This window comes from Nelumbo lutea, chromosome 1 (assembly GCF_056320005.1).
Source record: "Nelumbo lutea isolate HS-2025 chromosome 1, American lotus-T2T, whole genome shotgun sequence".
NCBI lineage: Eukaryota > Viridiplantae > Streptophyta > Magnoliopsida > Proteales > Nelumbonaceae > Nelumbo > Nelumbo lutea.
Genome location: NC_142684.1, coordinates 22,289,770 through 22,308,484, shown reverse-complemented (window position 1 = coordinate 22,308,484; position 18,715 = coordinate 22,289,770). Strand labels below are relative to the sequence as shown.

The window sequence follows — 18,715 nt, the reverse complement described above, 5'->3', positions numbered from 1 at the left end:
CGGCAGAGGCATTATTTTCTCAAATCTTGAGAATTTGAAACTAGAATTCTATACAAATGCAGACTGGGTAGGATGCTTAGATGACAGGAGGTCTACATCAGGAGTGTGTACCTTTGTAGGTGGAAACTTGATCTCCTGGAAGAGTAAGAAGCAAGCGGTTGTGGCAAGGTCAAGTGCAAAGGCTGAGTATAGATCCATGGCTCATGGTGTCTCAGAACTTCTTTGAGTTAGATATCTTTTGAGTGAGATTGGGGTGAAATCAGAGGAACCTATGATGTTATACTGTGACAATCAGGCTGCAATCAATATTGCCCACAATCCAATTCAGCATGAGAGGACAAAACACATTGAAGTTGATAAACACTTTATAGGGTAACAACCGGAGAATTTTGTTTGCCTTATGTCTCTTCAAAGTTGCAGCTGGCTGATGTTCTCACTAAAGGGGTGGCAAGGAATAAGCTTGAACATGATCTACGCAAGTTGGGAATGTGTGACATTTACTCCCAACTTGAGGGGGAGTGTTGAAGATTAATTAGTTTTATGCTGTTTTTCTGAGTAGATGTTTTATGTTAGTTGTTAGATAGGAGGTGGGGACCACAACAGTTATGTGAGTCCAAATTTTATTATGTTTCTAAGTGTTATATATGCTGTTTTATGTTTTGCCGCCCTATAAGGGCATAGTTGTCTTTGTACTGATCTATTATTTTAGTATAAATAATAAGTGAAGGGGATGGCCAGATTATTACTCTCTTTTCAACTTCTCTTCTTTTCTTCTCCTTCTCTCTTCCTTCTCTCTTCAAGAAACTACTTTCTTTCTTATTTTTTAATTCAGTAGATTCCTACTGGAACAACTGACTTAGAAATAGAAGGAGATTCACTATTGGTCATTTCTTGGGCCAAAAACATCACATCAGTACCTTGGAAGCTCAAATTTATCTTCAGAGAAATTGACACACTTGCAAGGAAGTTCAACTCTCAGTTTGGTTGGGTCAAACAGGATGCAAATGGGATGGCGGATACCCTCGCAAAACAAGGGGCAAATAGATCTTCATTGTACTGGGCAGAATTGTAACTATTTGCTGGAGATTGCAGTTTAGATGTCCCTCTGAAATCTTTATCTATTGTAACTGAATTTCTCTGTTATTAATGATTTTTTTTTCTGATTAAAAAAAAAGAAATCCTCCGTTTGGTTGGGATAAGACTTTGTTGAGTTATTGCATTAGAAGTGTCCTTCAGATAATCTTGGATGGTAAATTCCCTTTGTTAATCAAATAACTATGTGACCATTGTCTTTCCCAAAATGAACAACCAATTCCATAGGCCTTATAAGAGGTAAGCTGTGGACTGATTTCTCAGTCATTGAAGTTTTCTCTAGTCTCAGGATTAGATGATGTCTTCTGCTTCTCCTTGCATATAAATTTACCACTAAGTTACTCCATACCCTTGGGTGCTATAAATCTCAGGAAAAGAAACCCTAAAAATAAATTTCTTCACATAAAGCATCCTTCAAAACCTTACCCTTGAATTAGGATCCTCGATTGAAAACATTCTGAATGACTTTAATGAAAAAGCTGTTTGGAACTTTTCTACTAATTGATGCTATTGCTGTTAGCTCAGAAAGATAATCTCCATGGGCTGGTCTGATCTTCCTACCAAGATCATTTACTAGAAGTTCCTTACGCAAGATTTGTAAAGAATGAAAATTGTCTTTCCACTCATTTTTGGTAATTGGGTTTCATTTCATATTTGATAAAATATCCACCATTCCAGAGGAGATCCCACTGTAATTTTTCAATCTTAATGGAAATGCTAATAAGCATAGAGAAATGGGGAATGATGCAGAGAATAGGTTTATAAAACTCATTTTTGATGGGGGTAGCATGGGAATTCCGGGGTCTTCAGGTATAAGAGGAGTTTTCAGAAATAAGGAAGGTCATGTTTTGGCCATGTATTCAGCACCAGTTGGCATGGGTGATTCTCTTAGGGAGAAGATCTTGGCTGTCTTGGTGGGTGTGCAAAGGGCTAGAATCATGAACTGGAAACACATAGTTATTGAAGGAGGTTCAAGACTGGTGATTATATGGTTGCAAAAAGACTGGACTGCTCTTTGGTTGTACACTTGACAGAAATGAAATAAAGAATTTCGGATGGTTAGTTAGATGCATGGAAGTGAGAATTCAGTGGATACAAAGAGCTGCAAACAGCACAGCTGATGCATTAGCAAAACAAGGGGTGGGAAGATATCAATTTTTGGTCTCTTTTTGTAATCTTGTATTTTTAAGGTGGATGCAATATTATACGTTTCTGTTTAAATTAATAAAATGGTTGTTATTGATAAAAAATGACATGGTGCAAGTAGAGAAGATCGGGGACTAGCAAAGCAAAGAATACTTTAATGGGAGTGACTTAGAACCTCTATAAAGATATATTCACTTCTCCATTAAGTAAGCCTATTCTCCATCCACATTATGAACCAACATGAAATTTGCCATTTGAGTTGATACAAAGCAGGTCTTTGATGCCAGTGGTAGATATGAAAAAGGCAAAATTCTATAATCCTAGCAAATTGCAAATTCCCTAGTGTTTAACTCCCTGTAGCTGTTTTTTTTTTTTGCAAATATTAAAATAAAGGCCTAAAATTGCATAAGAACATCTGAGGGTCTTCTATTTCCTCTATAAGGGTCTCTGTTTCAGTAGAGCAAGGGGTTTGATGATTACTTCTGTTATGGTAATTGATAAAGTTCAGATCTGTATACCTGTTGGTTTCAGATTAATCAGAGAAGAAAGGATAAAGAAGAGAGAAAGATAAAAGAGAGGGAAGAAAGAAGGGTGAAGAGAGAAATCTGGTTCGAACGAGAGAGAAAAATCTTGTCTCTCCAGTCGGCCAGGATGTATTAAGCTTTCTATTTTATAGAGCAAAATGACTCTTGTGCCCCTACTTAAGTATGGTACACATCATCTAACTCAGTATTACACCTCATATTAAACATAAACAAAAAGACTAATCTACCCCTATATAATCGACACTACACTCCCCTTCAAGCTGGAGAGTATATATCATATAACATATGTAGTCTACTCTCGCCCGATTCAACCCTTTGGTGAACAGATCTGCCCATTGGCTTCCTGTGTTAATCTATGCTGTAATTATTATTCCACTAAGAACCTTCTCTCTCACAAAGTGACAATCAACTTCTATATGTTTTGTTCTCTCATGAAAGACTGGATTGGAAGAAATGTGGACAACAGCTTGGTTGTCACAATAAAGCTTCATCGGTGTGTCAATTGTGTACCCCATCTCCTGTAGAAGGTTTCTCAACCACACCAGTTCACAAGTTGTATGTGCCATGTCTTTTTATTCAGCTTCTATATTGCTTCTTGCCACCATTGTTTTTTTCTTACTCTTCCATGTCACCAAGTTACCCCCAAGAAGGGTACAATAACTTGTAGTCTACCTCCTATCAAATACATAACCAGCCTAATCAGCACCGGTGTATCCTTCTATTTCAAGTTTTCCTCCACTCCTATATAGCAAACCACGACTAGGAGCTCCTTTCAAGTACCTTACAATCCTTAGAACTGCATCCCAATGAGGGACCCGAGGATTCTGCATAAACTGACTCACCACACCAACCACAAATGAAATATTTGGCCGAGTGATAGTTAGGTAGTTTAGCTTACCCACTAACCTTCTATACCTTCTTGGATCTTTAAACTCCTCACCCGTATCGCTATTCAACTTAACATTCAATTCCATGGGTGTTTCAGTTGGTTTGGCACCCAACAACCCTGTCTCCTCTAGTAGATCAAGGACATACTTCCTCTGGCACAAGTTAATACCATGTTTGGACCTTGCTACCTCTATCCCTAAGAAATATTTTAGTTTGCCAAGATCTTTTGTTTGGAAGTGATCATGCAAAAAGGTCTTCAACCTATCAATCCCAAACCTATCATTGCTAGTAACAACAATATCATCCACATATACCATCAACAAAATCTTCCCAACATTAGAATCATAACTAAATACTGAATGATTGACTTGACACTATTTCATGTCAAGCTTTTTCACTACTTCAATGAATCTTCCAAACTATGCACGAGGGGACTGTTTAAGTCCATAAATAGCTTTCTTGAGCTTACACACTTTACCATCCTCCCCTTAAGCAACAAACCCGGGTGGTTGCTCCATATACACCTCCTCAAGAAGATCACCATGCAAGAAAGCATTCTTGATATCAAGCTGAAACAAGGGCCAATCATGCATAGCAGCTAGGGAGATAAAAACACGAACAAAACCAATCTTGGCAACAGGAGAGAAGGTCTTTGTGTAGTCAATGCCATATAACTGTGAATAACCCTTGGCAACCAACCGAGCTTTCAGTCTCTCAACACTACCATTAGGCAAATACTTGACCTTGTATACCCACTTACATCCTATAACATGCTTACTAGGGGAAAGAGTGGTGAGATCCCACGTATGATTATGAGCCAAAGCAGAGAGGTCTTCTTCCATTCCTTGACGCCACCCCGAAGAGATAAGGGCTTCCTAGACATTCTTAGGAATAGAGAGAGAAGATAACAACGAAACAAACTGTCAATGAGAAGGAGAGAGGGGAGAAACGGAAACATAATTGGAGATAGGATGAAGGGTACAACTACGTTTACCTTTCCGTAGGGCAATGGGAAGGTTAAAGTCAGACACAGGGTGTGATGGTGTTGTGGAAACTACTGTTGGATCTGTCAATGGTAAAGAAGTTGGAGGGGCTGGTGCATGTCGATGCGTATACACTTGCTGGATAGGTGGTCGTGCAGGAGGAAGTGGTATCGGAGGCGAAAACTTAGTTGTAGCTGGAACAAGAGGAATGGGGTCCGGAACAAGAACTGGAAGCGGAAGGAAAGTGGAAGGAGAAGAGACATCCGATCCAGAAAAGAAGGGAATCGACTCAAAGAAGGTAACATCAGGACACACAAAACAAACTGGGACTGTAACACTTGTACCCTTTTTGGGTTCTAGAGTAGCCAAGAAAGACATACTTCGTAGATCGTGCATCCAATTTGGCTAGTCCAGGGCCAAGGTTATGGACAAAGAACACACCCAAAAACCCAAGGGGCAAGAGGAAAAGGAGACAATGTAGGAAACAAAACAGAGAAGGGAGACTGATCATCAAGGATGGACATAGGCATTCGATTAATAAGAAAGCATGATGTAAGCACATCACTCCAAAACTGTTTGGGTATATTCATATGGTGCAACAGGGACCAAGCGGTTTCTAAGAGATGGTAGTTTTTCCGTTCAGCTACCCCTTTTGTTGAGGGGTGTAAGAGCAAGAGGTTTGATGAATAATGCCATGTTGTTCTAAATATTGCTGAAAGGGTGTATAAAAATATTCTTGGCCATTATCTGAACGTAGGATCTTAATATGAACATCAAATTGAGTGCGGATTTCAGCATGAAACTTTTGGAAAATAGAAAATAATTCACTTCTTTCTTTCATAAGATAAAGCTATGTCATCCTTGAATAGTCATCAACAAAAATAACAAAGTACTTGTATCCATTGTGTGACACTATTTTATTTGGAAATAGTTAGGGGGCCTACCAAATTAGATTCATTACAGTCGCATAGAGAACTATCAAATTTTAGTTTTTTTTTTTCCCATATTGAAAATAGACAAGGGCCCATTACAGGTTCTTTAGGAAACCATTAATTTGGAATTTTACATTGGGAATTGGTAGTAAGGTCCATGGAAATAGATCCATCAAAGTTAATTAGGCCCCACAAATGGACCCACTGCATCAATAGCAGGCAAAGGGGAGGCCCCTCCAAAACAAATCTTTATAACAATTTAATAATGAGACTATTTAAATTAAATCTGCATTCAGGCAGATGCCAAATCAGATCTAACATGAAACCCTATTTAAATCAGTTATATTTCACCAAAGTTATAACTATTAAGGAAGGGGTTGGACCCACTGGATTGGTCCTATCACAGTTTTCATATCAATAATCTTGGATCCTTAGGCGGAATACAGAATACTGAACTATTAATTGGGCCTTCTAAAAGGATACACTGTATTAAGGAAGTAAGGGAAGGCCCCCCACCAAATCAATTCTGTATTTTGATTTTAACAATGAGACTTTAAATGGATTCACCGAATGGAGGAAATAAATATTGCATCTGATGCAATAACAAAATTTACTCTCTGCTACAATGTTGGAAGATGATGTATAATGCTATCAATCAATTAAAGCTTAGGTTGCTTGAATAAACCAAAGGGATGCCTCCTATAAGGCACTGATCCAAGTATGCTAAAATCAATGTTTTAGAAACCAAATCTGACTGGCTGGTTTAATCTGGTTGGACTGGAATATAACCAATTTGGTTCAATTTAGGGGCATGTTCTGTACAATGGTGTCAACCAGGTGTTGTGAGTTTTGGACTTTTGAGCCTCACAGTGATGTGTTTGAAATTGTTCTTTTTTTTTTTTTTAACTCACCACATCCTTGGTGCTGTTTTGTACTATGTTGGCGTGGTGTGTTCCAAATATTGGGACTTGAAATGTACTGACCCACAGGTGAAATGTACCTATTCAGTTATATGAAGGAAATAAGGTGTGATGTGTTCTGGATCACGAGAAATGACCATGTTCAAAATGTCACAACATTTTGTATTCTAGAACCATGAATTGCTGGTTCCAGAACATGCCATACTCTAAAAGAATGTTTGTTCGGTGTGGCTTGTTTTGGAACCAGTTGGAACATGAACTCACCATGGTACTGAACACCCCCTTAAAGTTTCCAGTTTTGGCAGTTATGAGGTTGATTCAACTAGTTAAACCAGGAGACTAGAACTGGCCCACTTTCTGCATTGTTGTTCTGCTTGGTTTTCAAAACATTGGTCAAGAGTTCATAGAGGAACCTAAAGATAAAACTTTGCATTTAATAATAGAATAACTTGCTTTCTGCACCCATACATTAATAAAAGCTTTTTGATTACCCATAGAAAATGTTCTATATATAAGGAAAAAAAACTAATTACTTGCACCTGGTAAATCAGACACAACCATTTATCCAAGGTAGCCCTCTTGAGAAGAAGAAAAGAAGTAATAATAAAAGTACCCTTCTATTAGAGATCAACATTCTGTTAATAAATTTGTAATAACTCGCCCTAATCATGACTAAATTTTGTAATCTTGAACTCGGACTTGTAGTGACTCTGGAATCAGACCAATTTTATCCTTTTCCTTTTCTAAGTTGCAACAATCAAAAGTATGTAGTATTCTTTACTACAGGAATATAATGGGATGAATACAAGTCCTTGGGGAATCAATGGAATTGATAAATATTTTGTAGATGTGCATTTATGTCAAAAAAGTTTATTATGAAGTAGCAAAAACTCCATTCTCAAGTAAATAAAATTAAAATATTCAATGGTTAAAGTTGTGCTAAGTCAAAACAAATTTTCTCTTCCATTACAGGTTTTGAACAAAATAGATCTCCCAGGTGCTGAACCAAATCGTGTCACACAAGAAATTGAAGAGGTTGGTATTTGAAAATGATCCTATTTGCGTTGTATAGCTTATCCAATGCCTGTTTTTTTCTTACTTCTCAAGTACTAATGACCATGGATCATGGAAAGCTAATGCATGTAGTTCAAGAGTTCTCTTTGGAAGATTTGGCTTTGGTACCTAGGGTAAGCATCAATCTGGGCCCTATAGGGCCAACATTGGCCTAGCCCTGTCCAACCCTAGTTCAGATTGCAAGGCTCCATGGAAGATTTGTGGCAACTCTCTACCAACAAATACTGATTGGATGACAACTTAAAAGAAATCCACTGCCTTCTTTTGTTTTATGCAAATAAAGCTTTAAAATGACTGTGGTTTATTAGGTTGATTAGTCATTAATCAACTAGCCAACTTAGTCAATGCATAGTTGTCCTAGGCAACTGAATCATGAGTATTGACCAAACTTGTTAGTGATGCAGTAGGTTTGGCCCCACTAGCTAGTCAACAGACTAGTTGACACTTTGATAACACTAATACACACGCACACATGCACACACACTTTTCACAGTACAATGAAGCACACCTTGATCTATGATTTATGACTTGTCCAATATAAGTGCTGTAATATTACACCCTGATATAGGTGCAACATTACAGCATTAATATTGTAAAAACATGGGGTACAACATCACAATGTTTCTGTTTCACTTATAAAATACTAGTAATGCAAGACGTATTTTTGAACTACTGTATACAGGGTGTAAGTGTAACATTACATCATTGTTTGCAGACAAGGGATGCAACATTAACAGCCTAGATGTACACCATTTATATACCTATAGTGGTTTTGTTATAATGGTACAGCTAAACATGTTTTTGCACTGCCGATGTTTAATCACAAATTCTATATAGAAACAAGTTATGTGGTACCGATACCATGAAACCACTGTAGGCTGTGAATGTTGCACTGTGCTTGCAAATAGTGATGGTGTAATATTGCACCCTGTGCATGGTAATCTTGGGGCGCAGCAGTATAACCCCAAATGTGCACTATTTACAGCCCTATGTGGTACTGGAACTGTCAAATGTATTTCTATAATATAAAACTCCTCATATGTAATATGCTATGTAGTATAAATTCATATTGTATTATATAATATATAAATATTAGACAGGTTCAGGTGAACCTGAATTCAATCCAAACTCAACTTTGGCCGTAGTTTTCAGCCTTGGATGGGGGTGTCAATGGACCTGTTTTGGATTGGACCCTGTCCAAACCAAAATCAATTTAGATGGACCAACAAGACATATTGAATTGGACCAGTCCAGACTTAATAGTCCAAAGTGTTTATTGGATTGGATTGGATTGGACCTGGTCCATCCATTCATAAATTTGTATCGGATTGGGTTGGATTGAGCTAATATCTGATCCATTCACAGAAGATAAGAATATAGGTGTCAATGGACCTGGTTTGAGTTAGAATTAATCTAAATTAAATCAAATTTGATAGGTTGGATGGTTCAGACATTGAATTGGACTGATCCAAAATGGTCCAAAATATTCATTGGATTGGATTGGACCTTGTCCATTTGTAATGAACAAACATTGGACTGGATCGGATTGGACCAAATCCAGTCCAATTGACATCCCTAGCCTTGGACTGGCCCTAATTTTATGGGCTAGGCTTGGGGCCAACTCAGTCCAATTCCCATCCCTGAATGGTACACTTAGAAATTGGGAAACCCATTTCCTATCAAAAACACTTGCATTTTTTCTTTTCTCAGTTTAAATAATTAAGTTAAGAATACTTCCTCATATGAACTATAGTTACAAATACTTCCTTATATCAAGTATGTTTGCATGTGTTATAATGATGGGGATACTTACTAGATCTTTTCCTGTATGTGTTCATTATGTGGCATACACATGCTGGCTTTTGCCATATAGGACAACATCTTTGTGCCCTTGGGAAGGAAATGTATCACAGGCAGACACTGTTAACTGTGATAAGCCTCCTGTATTGGACTATTGATTGTAAACTAACATAACATCTTTGTCTTTAGGTTATTGGATTGGATTGCAGCAATGCAATTTACTGCTCTGCCAAGGTTAGTATATGTTTTAAATTTAACACATGGCAAAAATTTCCTATAAAATGAAGTGGCATAAACAAGTGATCTACACTTGTCTTGTTAGAGCACCTCTCTCTCTCTCTCTCTCTCTTTTTCTCCCCTTCTTCATCTTCTTCTTCTTGGCACTAGCAAAATTATACACAGGCGTATGTTTGATTTTTCTTTCTGTTGTAGGAAGGAATAGGCATAAAAGAAATTCTAAATGCCATTGTTAAAAGGATTCCACCACCTAAAGACACTGCTGACAAGCCTTTAAGGGCTCTTATATTCGATAGGTATCTATTCAATCTATCCTAAGAGATCTGTCCCATGCTAAATCCTGGAATCATATTCCTTAATGCTTTGATATTTTTGCTACTTGATGCATCTTTCATTTCTTCTTTATTGTAACATGTTTCTTGCAGCATTCGTTATTGATAATCATGTTTTTGATGTTATATGAAGTAGCATAAACTTGTACTAATGATTGTTTATGACCATTTAGTAATTATGTTTGTTCTCTTTGCATTTGCTAGTGGTGAAACATTGTTCCATTTGCTAATCTCCTGTCCCTATACTTCTAGCATTTGGGGTTTTGCTTTTGATCTCTTTGGTTGTAGATGGTCAGCTCCAAGGGATGTAGAGAATGTATGTGAAGAAAGTTTTCTCAACCCAAGGAAGAAAAAGGAAAGATGATGTGGAGATGCATTAGGGGGGCTATTCTTTGGATTGTTGGGAAGAAAGGAACTCAAGAATATTCAAGGAGGAAAATAAATCTAGAGGAAGCGTACAGAAAACAAAATGATTGGGTCGCAAACTGGCTCAAGGTTCCTGCCTTGTTCATGGACTTATCTGTGGACGATATAATTAGGGGCTGGAGACAGATTGCTGATTCTTCATCTTCATCCAGCATGTTTCTGTTGGATTCAACTGTCTGCCTCCTTTGAATTGGGGGTGGGGGGGGGGGAGTTATAAGAAATCAAGTGGTTACTATCATGGCTATTTCTCTGGCCTTGTAGGGCATGACAACTCTGTGAAAGTAGAGTTCTTGGCATCACTACATGGAATGAGGTTTTATAGATCCCTCAAGCCTCAACATCACAAATCTGTTAGTGGAAGGAGATTCAAGGACTGTAATCAGATGACTGCAGCATTAGAAACCAGGTTCATGGTGGTTTGGACAAAATATAATGGAGATAAGGAAGCTGTCAAAGGTTATGAATGCATGATTTACCTGGATTCAGAGAACAGAAAATGGCATGGCTGATTATTTAGCAAGACAAAGGGGTCAATAAGGAGCAAATGTAGTAGACAACAATTTAAGAAGGTTAACTGTGACAAGGGGCTGCTAGAAGCTAGGTTGCTTCTCATTTTTTGTATATAAATCCATTCTCTTTTATTAGTCAAAAAAGTTTCTGTTATGTTATCTGTAAAAATATGGAAAGATGAATAGGGCCGTTTAAGGGAAATTGTAGCTCCTGTATATCTCAAGGGATGACTGCTGTAGAGTATATACCCCTTAATTCATCAATGCACTCTCATCTTGTGAAATGAATCTAATACAGTTTGCATGGTGGAATTGAATCTCTTGGTATATTCCATGAAGCAGCTAATGGGGAGATAGATATTTTCCATCCATATGATTTATCAATTGAATATTACAGTTAATTTGGAGAATTGGAGATCTTTCAGTAGAACCATAATACATATTCAAAAGAATTTATCTTCTCTCGTCAAAGGAGATTTTCAGGTGGTTATTAAATGGATGAAAGACCCTAGTATTTTGAGAAATCATATTGGAGAAGCTAGATATATGAATCCAAGATGGGCACCTTGTTCAGTTGGGTGCTAAGGTTGGCTAACTCTAGTTAATAGACTGGCTAGGGAAGGAGTGAATCATCCAGAGTATCATGGAATATGGTTTTCAAACAGATTTCTTTCTGATAGCTTCCCTAGGTTGCGCTACATATACCAACATAAGAATCATCCTATCACCGACTAGGCTCACTTGTTTTAGGTAAATTTCTTGGGAATTTTGTTTTAGGACTGCATATCTTAGCTCTCAACATAAGAATCATCATATCACTGACTGGGTTCACCACTATTTTAGGTATTTCTTGTATTTTTTTTTGTTTTGTTTTAGGAGGGATTTGCACAAGTTCGAAAGTCGAGAAGCTAGTGGTCTTGTATACCATATTTCTGATGCTCCTGATCAAATTTGAGATGGATGGGAGGGCAAATCATTATATCTAAAAAATAGCATATTATACATTTTAACTTGATATTTCTAACACTACAATTAGTTTAATTGAAGAAATGCATGTCAAAATGCTATTAATAGCGAAAGAAAGCTATAATTTAGTTTACTAAATGCTTTTAGGGAGAAAGCAATGAAGAGGAAAAAAAGAACCAGGGACAGAGCCCATGTTCTATTTAATGTGTGTTTGTGAGAGAGGGAGACAGTGAGGAGGGGGAGAGAAGAACAAGGGGGTGAAGCCCTTGTTCTATTTAATGAGAGAGAGGGAGGGGAGAGAGAGATAGAGAGAGGGAAGGAGGGAGGGAGGCATCATCATTCATCATCATCATCATCTAAGCCTTGTCCTAGCTAGGGGTGCAAGTTGTATGGGTTGGGCTGGGTTTATGGCCAACCCAGGTCCGGCCCTAAAATTTGGGCTCAAGGCCCGAGCCTGAGGTCAAGCCCGATTTTCCTAATCAGAGCCTAGCCCACCCTGTAATTTGATGCACTCGGGTTGGGCTTGGGCCCAGGCTAGGCTCAGGTTGGTCAATGAACCCACTCTAAAATTATACATAAATAAATGTATTTATGCAAATATATATACATATATTTATGTATGTATGTAATATGTATACAAATGTTATATATACAAATATGTATGCATATATATGTAAATATGTATGCAACATTTACATATATACACATATATATGTATAAATGTATATAATTGGGCCGGGCTCGGGCCGGATTCGGGCTAGGCCCGAGCCCAGCCCATGAAAAATTCTGGATTGGGCCGATTTGGGCTCAGGCTGGGCCCGCCCAAGTTGCACCCCTAGTCCTAGCCATTATGGGGTTGGCTACATAGGTCCTGTTCTGCCATTCTGTTTTTATTTAGTGCCATATCCATTGTTAAACCCATGTGTTTTCAATGGGCTCCCGAATCATTTGTCGCTATTTCAACCCATGTGTGATTTTTTATTTTTATTTTTATTTTTCTTACTAGTGCTGTAGAGATGGTCTTCTCTGTGTGTGACCATGCCATCTTAGACTACCTTCCCTCATTTTGGTCATCTATTGGATCCACTCATAGGTTCTTTTGAACAATTCATTTTTGATCCTAATCCTTCCTAGTTTTCCCATTCATCCATCTCAATATTTGCATTTCTGCTAAACTCATTTTCTGGACACATTTTTTGACTGTCCAACACACTCTTCTCCATACAACATTGCTTGTCTGGTAACTGTTTTTAAAGAATTTTCTTTTTTTTGCTTAAGTGGTATTCTCCTATTGCATAGGACTCCAGATGCAATTGTCCATTTTGTCCATCCTACTTTGATTCTGTGGGCATCATCTTCTTCAATCTCTTCCTTGTTATGGATTGTTGAACCAAAGTAACAAAAGAGGTCACATTGAGATATCTTATGGCGCCCAATTACATTGCATATGTTCTATGTTAGTTCTCCATAAACCAGATGCACTTGTCCATTTTGTCCATCCTACTTTGATTCTGTGGGCATCATCTTCTTCAATCTCTTCCTTGTTATGGATTGTTGAACCAAAGTAACAAAAGAGGTCACATTGAGATATCTTATGGTGCCCAATTACATTGCATACGTTCTATGTTAGTTCTCCATAAACCAAAATTTGTATTTAATCCCTAATTCCCTATCTAGAATACTATGTCATCAACATACATGATTGGACCTCCTCTTGAATGTGTTTTAGACAATTCGTCCATGAATAGTGCAAATAAATAAGGGTTTAATGCTGAGCCTTGGTGATGTCCATCATTACTTGAAACTCTGATATCTCTTCCATAGGTGTTGTAACGTTGGTTGTTGCACCCTCATACACATTCTTAATTAGGTCCACATACCTACTCAGTATTCATTTCTTTTTAAAACCCACCAGGCCACCATATTATCTTTCTAGAAAATTCTAGATCAATGAATACCATATTGGAGATTTTTCATTATTTCCCTAAACCTTTCTATCAATTGTCTCAATAAAAAGATAACTTCTATGGTTGATCTTGCTAGCATAAAATCAAATTGATTTTTTGATATACTTGTTTCATGTTGTAACCTTTGCTCATTTACTCTCCCAAAATTTCATAGCATGGCTCACGGGTTTAATCCAGTGATAATTATTGCAACTTTGAATGTTACCTTTGTTTTTAAATATAGCCTGGCACTGTGGTGCCTATATACATGTAGATGGTCTTTTCTGGTCAATAGTTGGTGCCAAAATATTTCTATTGTTCCTATTTAATACACACTTGAACACAGTTATCCATTTTATAAATTAGTTGGAGATGCTATCAGAATGTGCTTTCCTTTGAAGCTTGTGAGACCTTGTTATATCATTTAGTTTGACCTGTTTTGCTTCTATCTTCTGAATATGTACTTATCTTTTACCTTTTGAATGTTCTTTTTGACTGTATCTGTGTTCTCTATGCAGTTACTATGATCCCTATAGGGGTGTTATTGTATATTTCCGAGTGATTGATGGGAGTATAAAGAAAGGTGACAGAATTTTTTTTATGGCCAGTGGGAAGGTAAATTACTTTGACAAGTCCTTTTTTTTTGGTTTCTTTATTTATGTTTTGAAGCTTAACTTAATATGGATTGTTTTGGATTCATAAGCATTATATTTAAGCCATGAGGAACTTATCACCCATGAAAATCGATAATTCTAGGGTTTCCATGACCACAAAACTCTTGAGTGAAGAAATACGAGGGGTGTAACAGAATGAATGTCCACAACCATAATGCTCAACTTTTATTAAGAGGGTGAAAGATAAGTTCAATTATGAAAATACCCTTGGACTGGTAGCAGACCTACATTATTACAATAAAATAGAGAAAATAAAAGGCAATATGGATGGCACTCATATTATCTAGATTAAGTAGTGTATGGTCAAAGAAGCATGCCCAATTCATGACGAAAACCCCAGAACTGATGGAGTACATTGTGCATTGTAAGAAATTATTTTGGGGAGGCTCTTGAAGTAAAAGCTTATTTTATTGGGTCTCTTCCATTAACCGGGTTAAAGCGTGGGTTGCATGGGAAGCTCACAAAATTGCCTTAAATTTTATGCACCACTTTGTGTCCATTGAAGGTGACTCTCTGCTCATCATCTCTTGCCTAAAGGGAAAGACAGACATGCTGTGGAGACTAAAGATGATCATTGAGGAATGCCTGAAGTCTAGGGAGCTGATGGAATACGGTGTGCCTTACCATCATGTTTTATACGAGGCCAATCAAGATTTGGATTGGGTTGCTCATGAAGCTCTCTTCTCAGGACTCTCTTCTTCAATTCAACTCTTTTGATCTTATGGTCTAGCATCTATTTGAAGGTGTGATGTTTGGGGCTGAGCTACCCCCCCGATTTGTGTAGCTCCTTCTGTCTTTACCAACATAAAAAAAAGAAGCCCTGAAACGAAACAATGCCACGACAAGCAGAATTCATGGGATGATGTTGAGCTTCATTAGAAGATGTGAGTATAGTTGGATTCTTCTTGCATTTCCATGAGATGAGGGAGGTACCAAGGAAAGCACACCAGTTCGTAGTAGAGCAATGTGTGTTAGGAAAAGCAGCCCAATCAGCATTAGAATAGGCCCGAAGATCGAGGGTGGACGAGAGAAAGAATAGCCCTCTCTTAGCTGTGCCTGGAGGTGAGGAGGAAAGATCTAGTGAATTGTAGAGATGAAGATGACATAGAGAAGAGACAAATGTGGTTTCGGCTCAGATAGTGTAGTGTCACGAGGTGACAAGACTGATGCTATGTGACTCGACCCTACTGAGAGAAGGGATGATGGAAGAGGTTTCAAGAATACTCTAGAAGCTTTCAGAAGCCCCAAGACACTTCAAGAGAGCTCAAGGAGATTCCGGAAGCATTCTTGAAGCCTCATGGACACCCTTGAACTTTGTACATACTTCTAGAACTATTCTAGAGCATTCATGTATCTAAGGGAACTAAGATAAATCTAGAAGGACTCTAGAAGCAAGCCTAGAACATTCATTTTCTAAAGAAATCCTTTAAGGAGGTGGAAGTGCCTATAAAAGGGGACCCCCTCCCTCATTTGCACTCAATCATGTAACCAAGCAATCAAGTGTTGTATCCCTCTCTTGAGCAATACAAAGAGTTCCTTTGAGTTCTCCATCTCTTTCCTTGTGTGCTTTGTGCCTTTGTTGCCTAAGTGTGTGTCTTAGTATGAGGGACGAGTTGGTAAGCTACTTGGTCTCAAGAACCAGGAGAGTGCTCTAAGCAAGGAAGGCTGACTTGTGGAGTGGCGGACTACTGCCCAAGTGCCGTACGAGACGCTAGAGTCTAGGTCCGTGACAGTAGGCAATGTTAGGGTTTGTTAGTATGAGATAGATGAGGCTGCCAACAAGTTGTCAATGTAAATTAGGATTGGGTAGGAACCCTACTTCATTTTTCCTATACTTGATCAATTCCATAGGAGTGTGTAGAGAAGATGGGCCGAATGGCCCATAGGCTGTTACTGTATGTTATCTTTATGTTCTTCTCTGTAATGGGCCTTATTCTGGGCCCATACTCTTTTATGTTTCTCTTTTGTAATTTCTTGTCCAACTAAGGACCTCTCTTGTAATTACTAAAAGATTAACTTAATAAAAGTGTATTAGAGAGTTAGAGGGAGGTTATGTTCGAACTTCTCATCCTCTAACTCTCCTTGCAGCAGCTCTCTCTTCTTCTCTAATCTTCTCTTGCTAGTTTTCTTTGTTTCAAACACAGTCCCTACTTCTAGGACTGTTTTTCAACTTGGTATCAGAGCAGGCCACTACTTGGCGTGTCCCTCATGTGGTTCTAGTCCAGCCAACTACATGAGGAGGTTCTAGGGTTGAGAGTTTACAGTCATTCGCTTGATTCTTGGAGGTCATTGGAGGGTTCCCAAGCTTCTACACACTTGGAGAAGGGTTCGGTGACCAGGAAGAATCAGAGAACAAGTTGCTTTGCCTGATTTAAAATTAGAGAAAAGGGTTTTCGAAGTCATCCTAGAGGACAAGTGTTCGACCTGGTTTATTGTTCAAACCAGAGACTCTCTTACTGTAAGTCTTTGCTCAGTTGTTTCTGGGTTAATTTTTTCACTGTTCTGGACTGTTAAAAGGGCCGAAATTTCTTTGGAAACAGTACTGCTATTCGGCTATCCTCTGGTTTGATTTAATCCAGAGATTTCTGGGTTATTTTTATCTCTTTTCTGGACTGTCAAGTAGCCGAAATACCCCTAGAATCACTGCTGCTGAGACTGCTTCATTCGGCCAATGTTGCTTGACTGCTCCTACCCAGAAATTTCTGGGTTGCTTTGGAGGTCCTATTCGGCTGATTATTGGGTTGGGAAGTTGCTGAGACTATTAAAACTAAGTGGTACTAGTCTCATCTTCATTCCAGCCCCTTCTTGAAGGCTGAAACAGTAAACAATGCCCTATACTTTGAAGGCTGAAACAGTAAACAGTGGGCTGTTAAGTATTGCACACTGAGTGTTCGACAGAAGGTCTCTCAAGGACTGTAATATTTTGTCTTCCTCTTTGGGACATCGGCTGTTAGAATCTGAAATACCTTGTGTTTGGAGGTTGCTGGGTGTCTTTTTGGAGGCTGAAACAGAAAAGAAAGAACTATTACCGAACTTTGCATGATGGATTTCTCAAACTTCAAAAACAAGAATACTGTTGAATATGGGCAGATTTTGGGAACCCCAACCGATTCTATGCTAGCTGTAACTACAGTCAAGCTTGATGGGACCAATTACTTAGCTTGGTCACAATCAGTGAAAATCCATATTTGTAGCAAAGGAAAATGGGGTTTTATTTCTGGGAGCAAGAAAGCTCCTTCAGAGGATGATCCATCTTATGAGAGATGGGTACAAGAAAACTACACTGTGATTGGGTGGCTTGTGAACTCAATGCAGGCACAGATCAGTCAACATTATCTGTGGATGAATTCGGCTAAAGAGATCTGGGATAGTGTTGTAGAGACTTATTCCCAGAAATTGAATGTTGCTAGAGCTTACAAACTGAGAAGTGATGTGAAAAATCTAAGACAGGGGGAGAAGTCACTTGCAGCATACTTCTCAATCTTAAAATCTATATGGCAAGAGATTGATTTGATAGAGGCTGTGACTTGGGATACCCCTAAGGATGCTGAAACATACAGGAAATTGGTTGAACGGAATAGGGTGTTTGAGTTCTTGACAGGGCTGAATTCTGAATATGATATTACAAAGCAAAACATCTTGTCCAAGGAAGATGTTTCATTATCACAAGCATATACTCTGGTTAGCAGTGAAGAAAGTAGAAGGCAAGTGCAGGTTCAAGGAGTTAGTATTAATGATCATTTTGCAAATATGGGAATTAAACCCAAAGGGGTTACATAAGCTCACAGTGGCACAGGAAGGAAAGAAGTGGTGTGTGAATATTGTAAGAAACCGAAACATTCAAAGGACAAGTGCTGAAAGTTGCATCCCAATCTTGTACCTATCAGATTCCAGAAGAAGAATGATAGTAGAAAGACAGGAAGTGCACATGCAGCCACAGGCACAGATACAGAGGTTGAATCTACCAGTGCACAGTTGGCAGCCATGAAAGCTGAATATGAGAAGTTTGGAAAGATGATCAGTCAGCTTGAAGGTGCATCTTCATCATCCATCCCTTCTGGAAGTTCAGCCACCATTACATTTGCTCACTCAGGTATAAGGGCTTCCGCTAACCATGCATCCACCTCAGGTAAACACAAAACCCCTTGGATCATAGACTCAGGTGCTTCTGATCACATGACCAACCTTTCCACTTTATTTGTTTCATATGATTTACTTCCTGGCCGTGACAAAATAACCTTAGCT

At 38.4% G+C, this 18,715-nt stretch overlaps 1 protein-coding gene across 2 annotated transcripts in view; it reads left to right on the top strand.

The window, feature by feature from the left end:
* Nucleotides 1–18,715, top strand: part of LOC148873919 (Small GTP-binding protein) — an 86,522-nt gene that overhangs the window by 26,297 nt on the left and 41,510 nt on the right. For both annotated transcript variants that reach the window (XR_016104788.1, XM_088963638.1), the window contains exons 6-9: nucleotides 7,479–7,541; nucleotides 9,570–9,614; nucleotides 9,813–9,913; nucleotides 14,315–14,411. Coding sequence is in view for 1 of the 2 variants with exons in the window: in XM_088963638.1 (XP_088819764.1) it covers nucleotides 7,479–7,541; nucleotides 9,570–9,614; nucleotides 9,813–9,913; nucleotides 14,315–14,411 (306 nt within the window). In the remaining variant the exon portion in view is untranslated. The remainder of the gene's footprint in view (nucleotides 1–7,478; nucleotides 7,542–9,569; nucleotides 9,615–9,812; nucleotides 9,914–14,314; nucleotides 14,412–18,715) is intronic.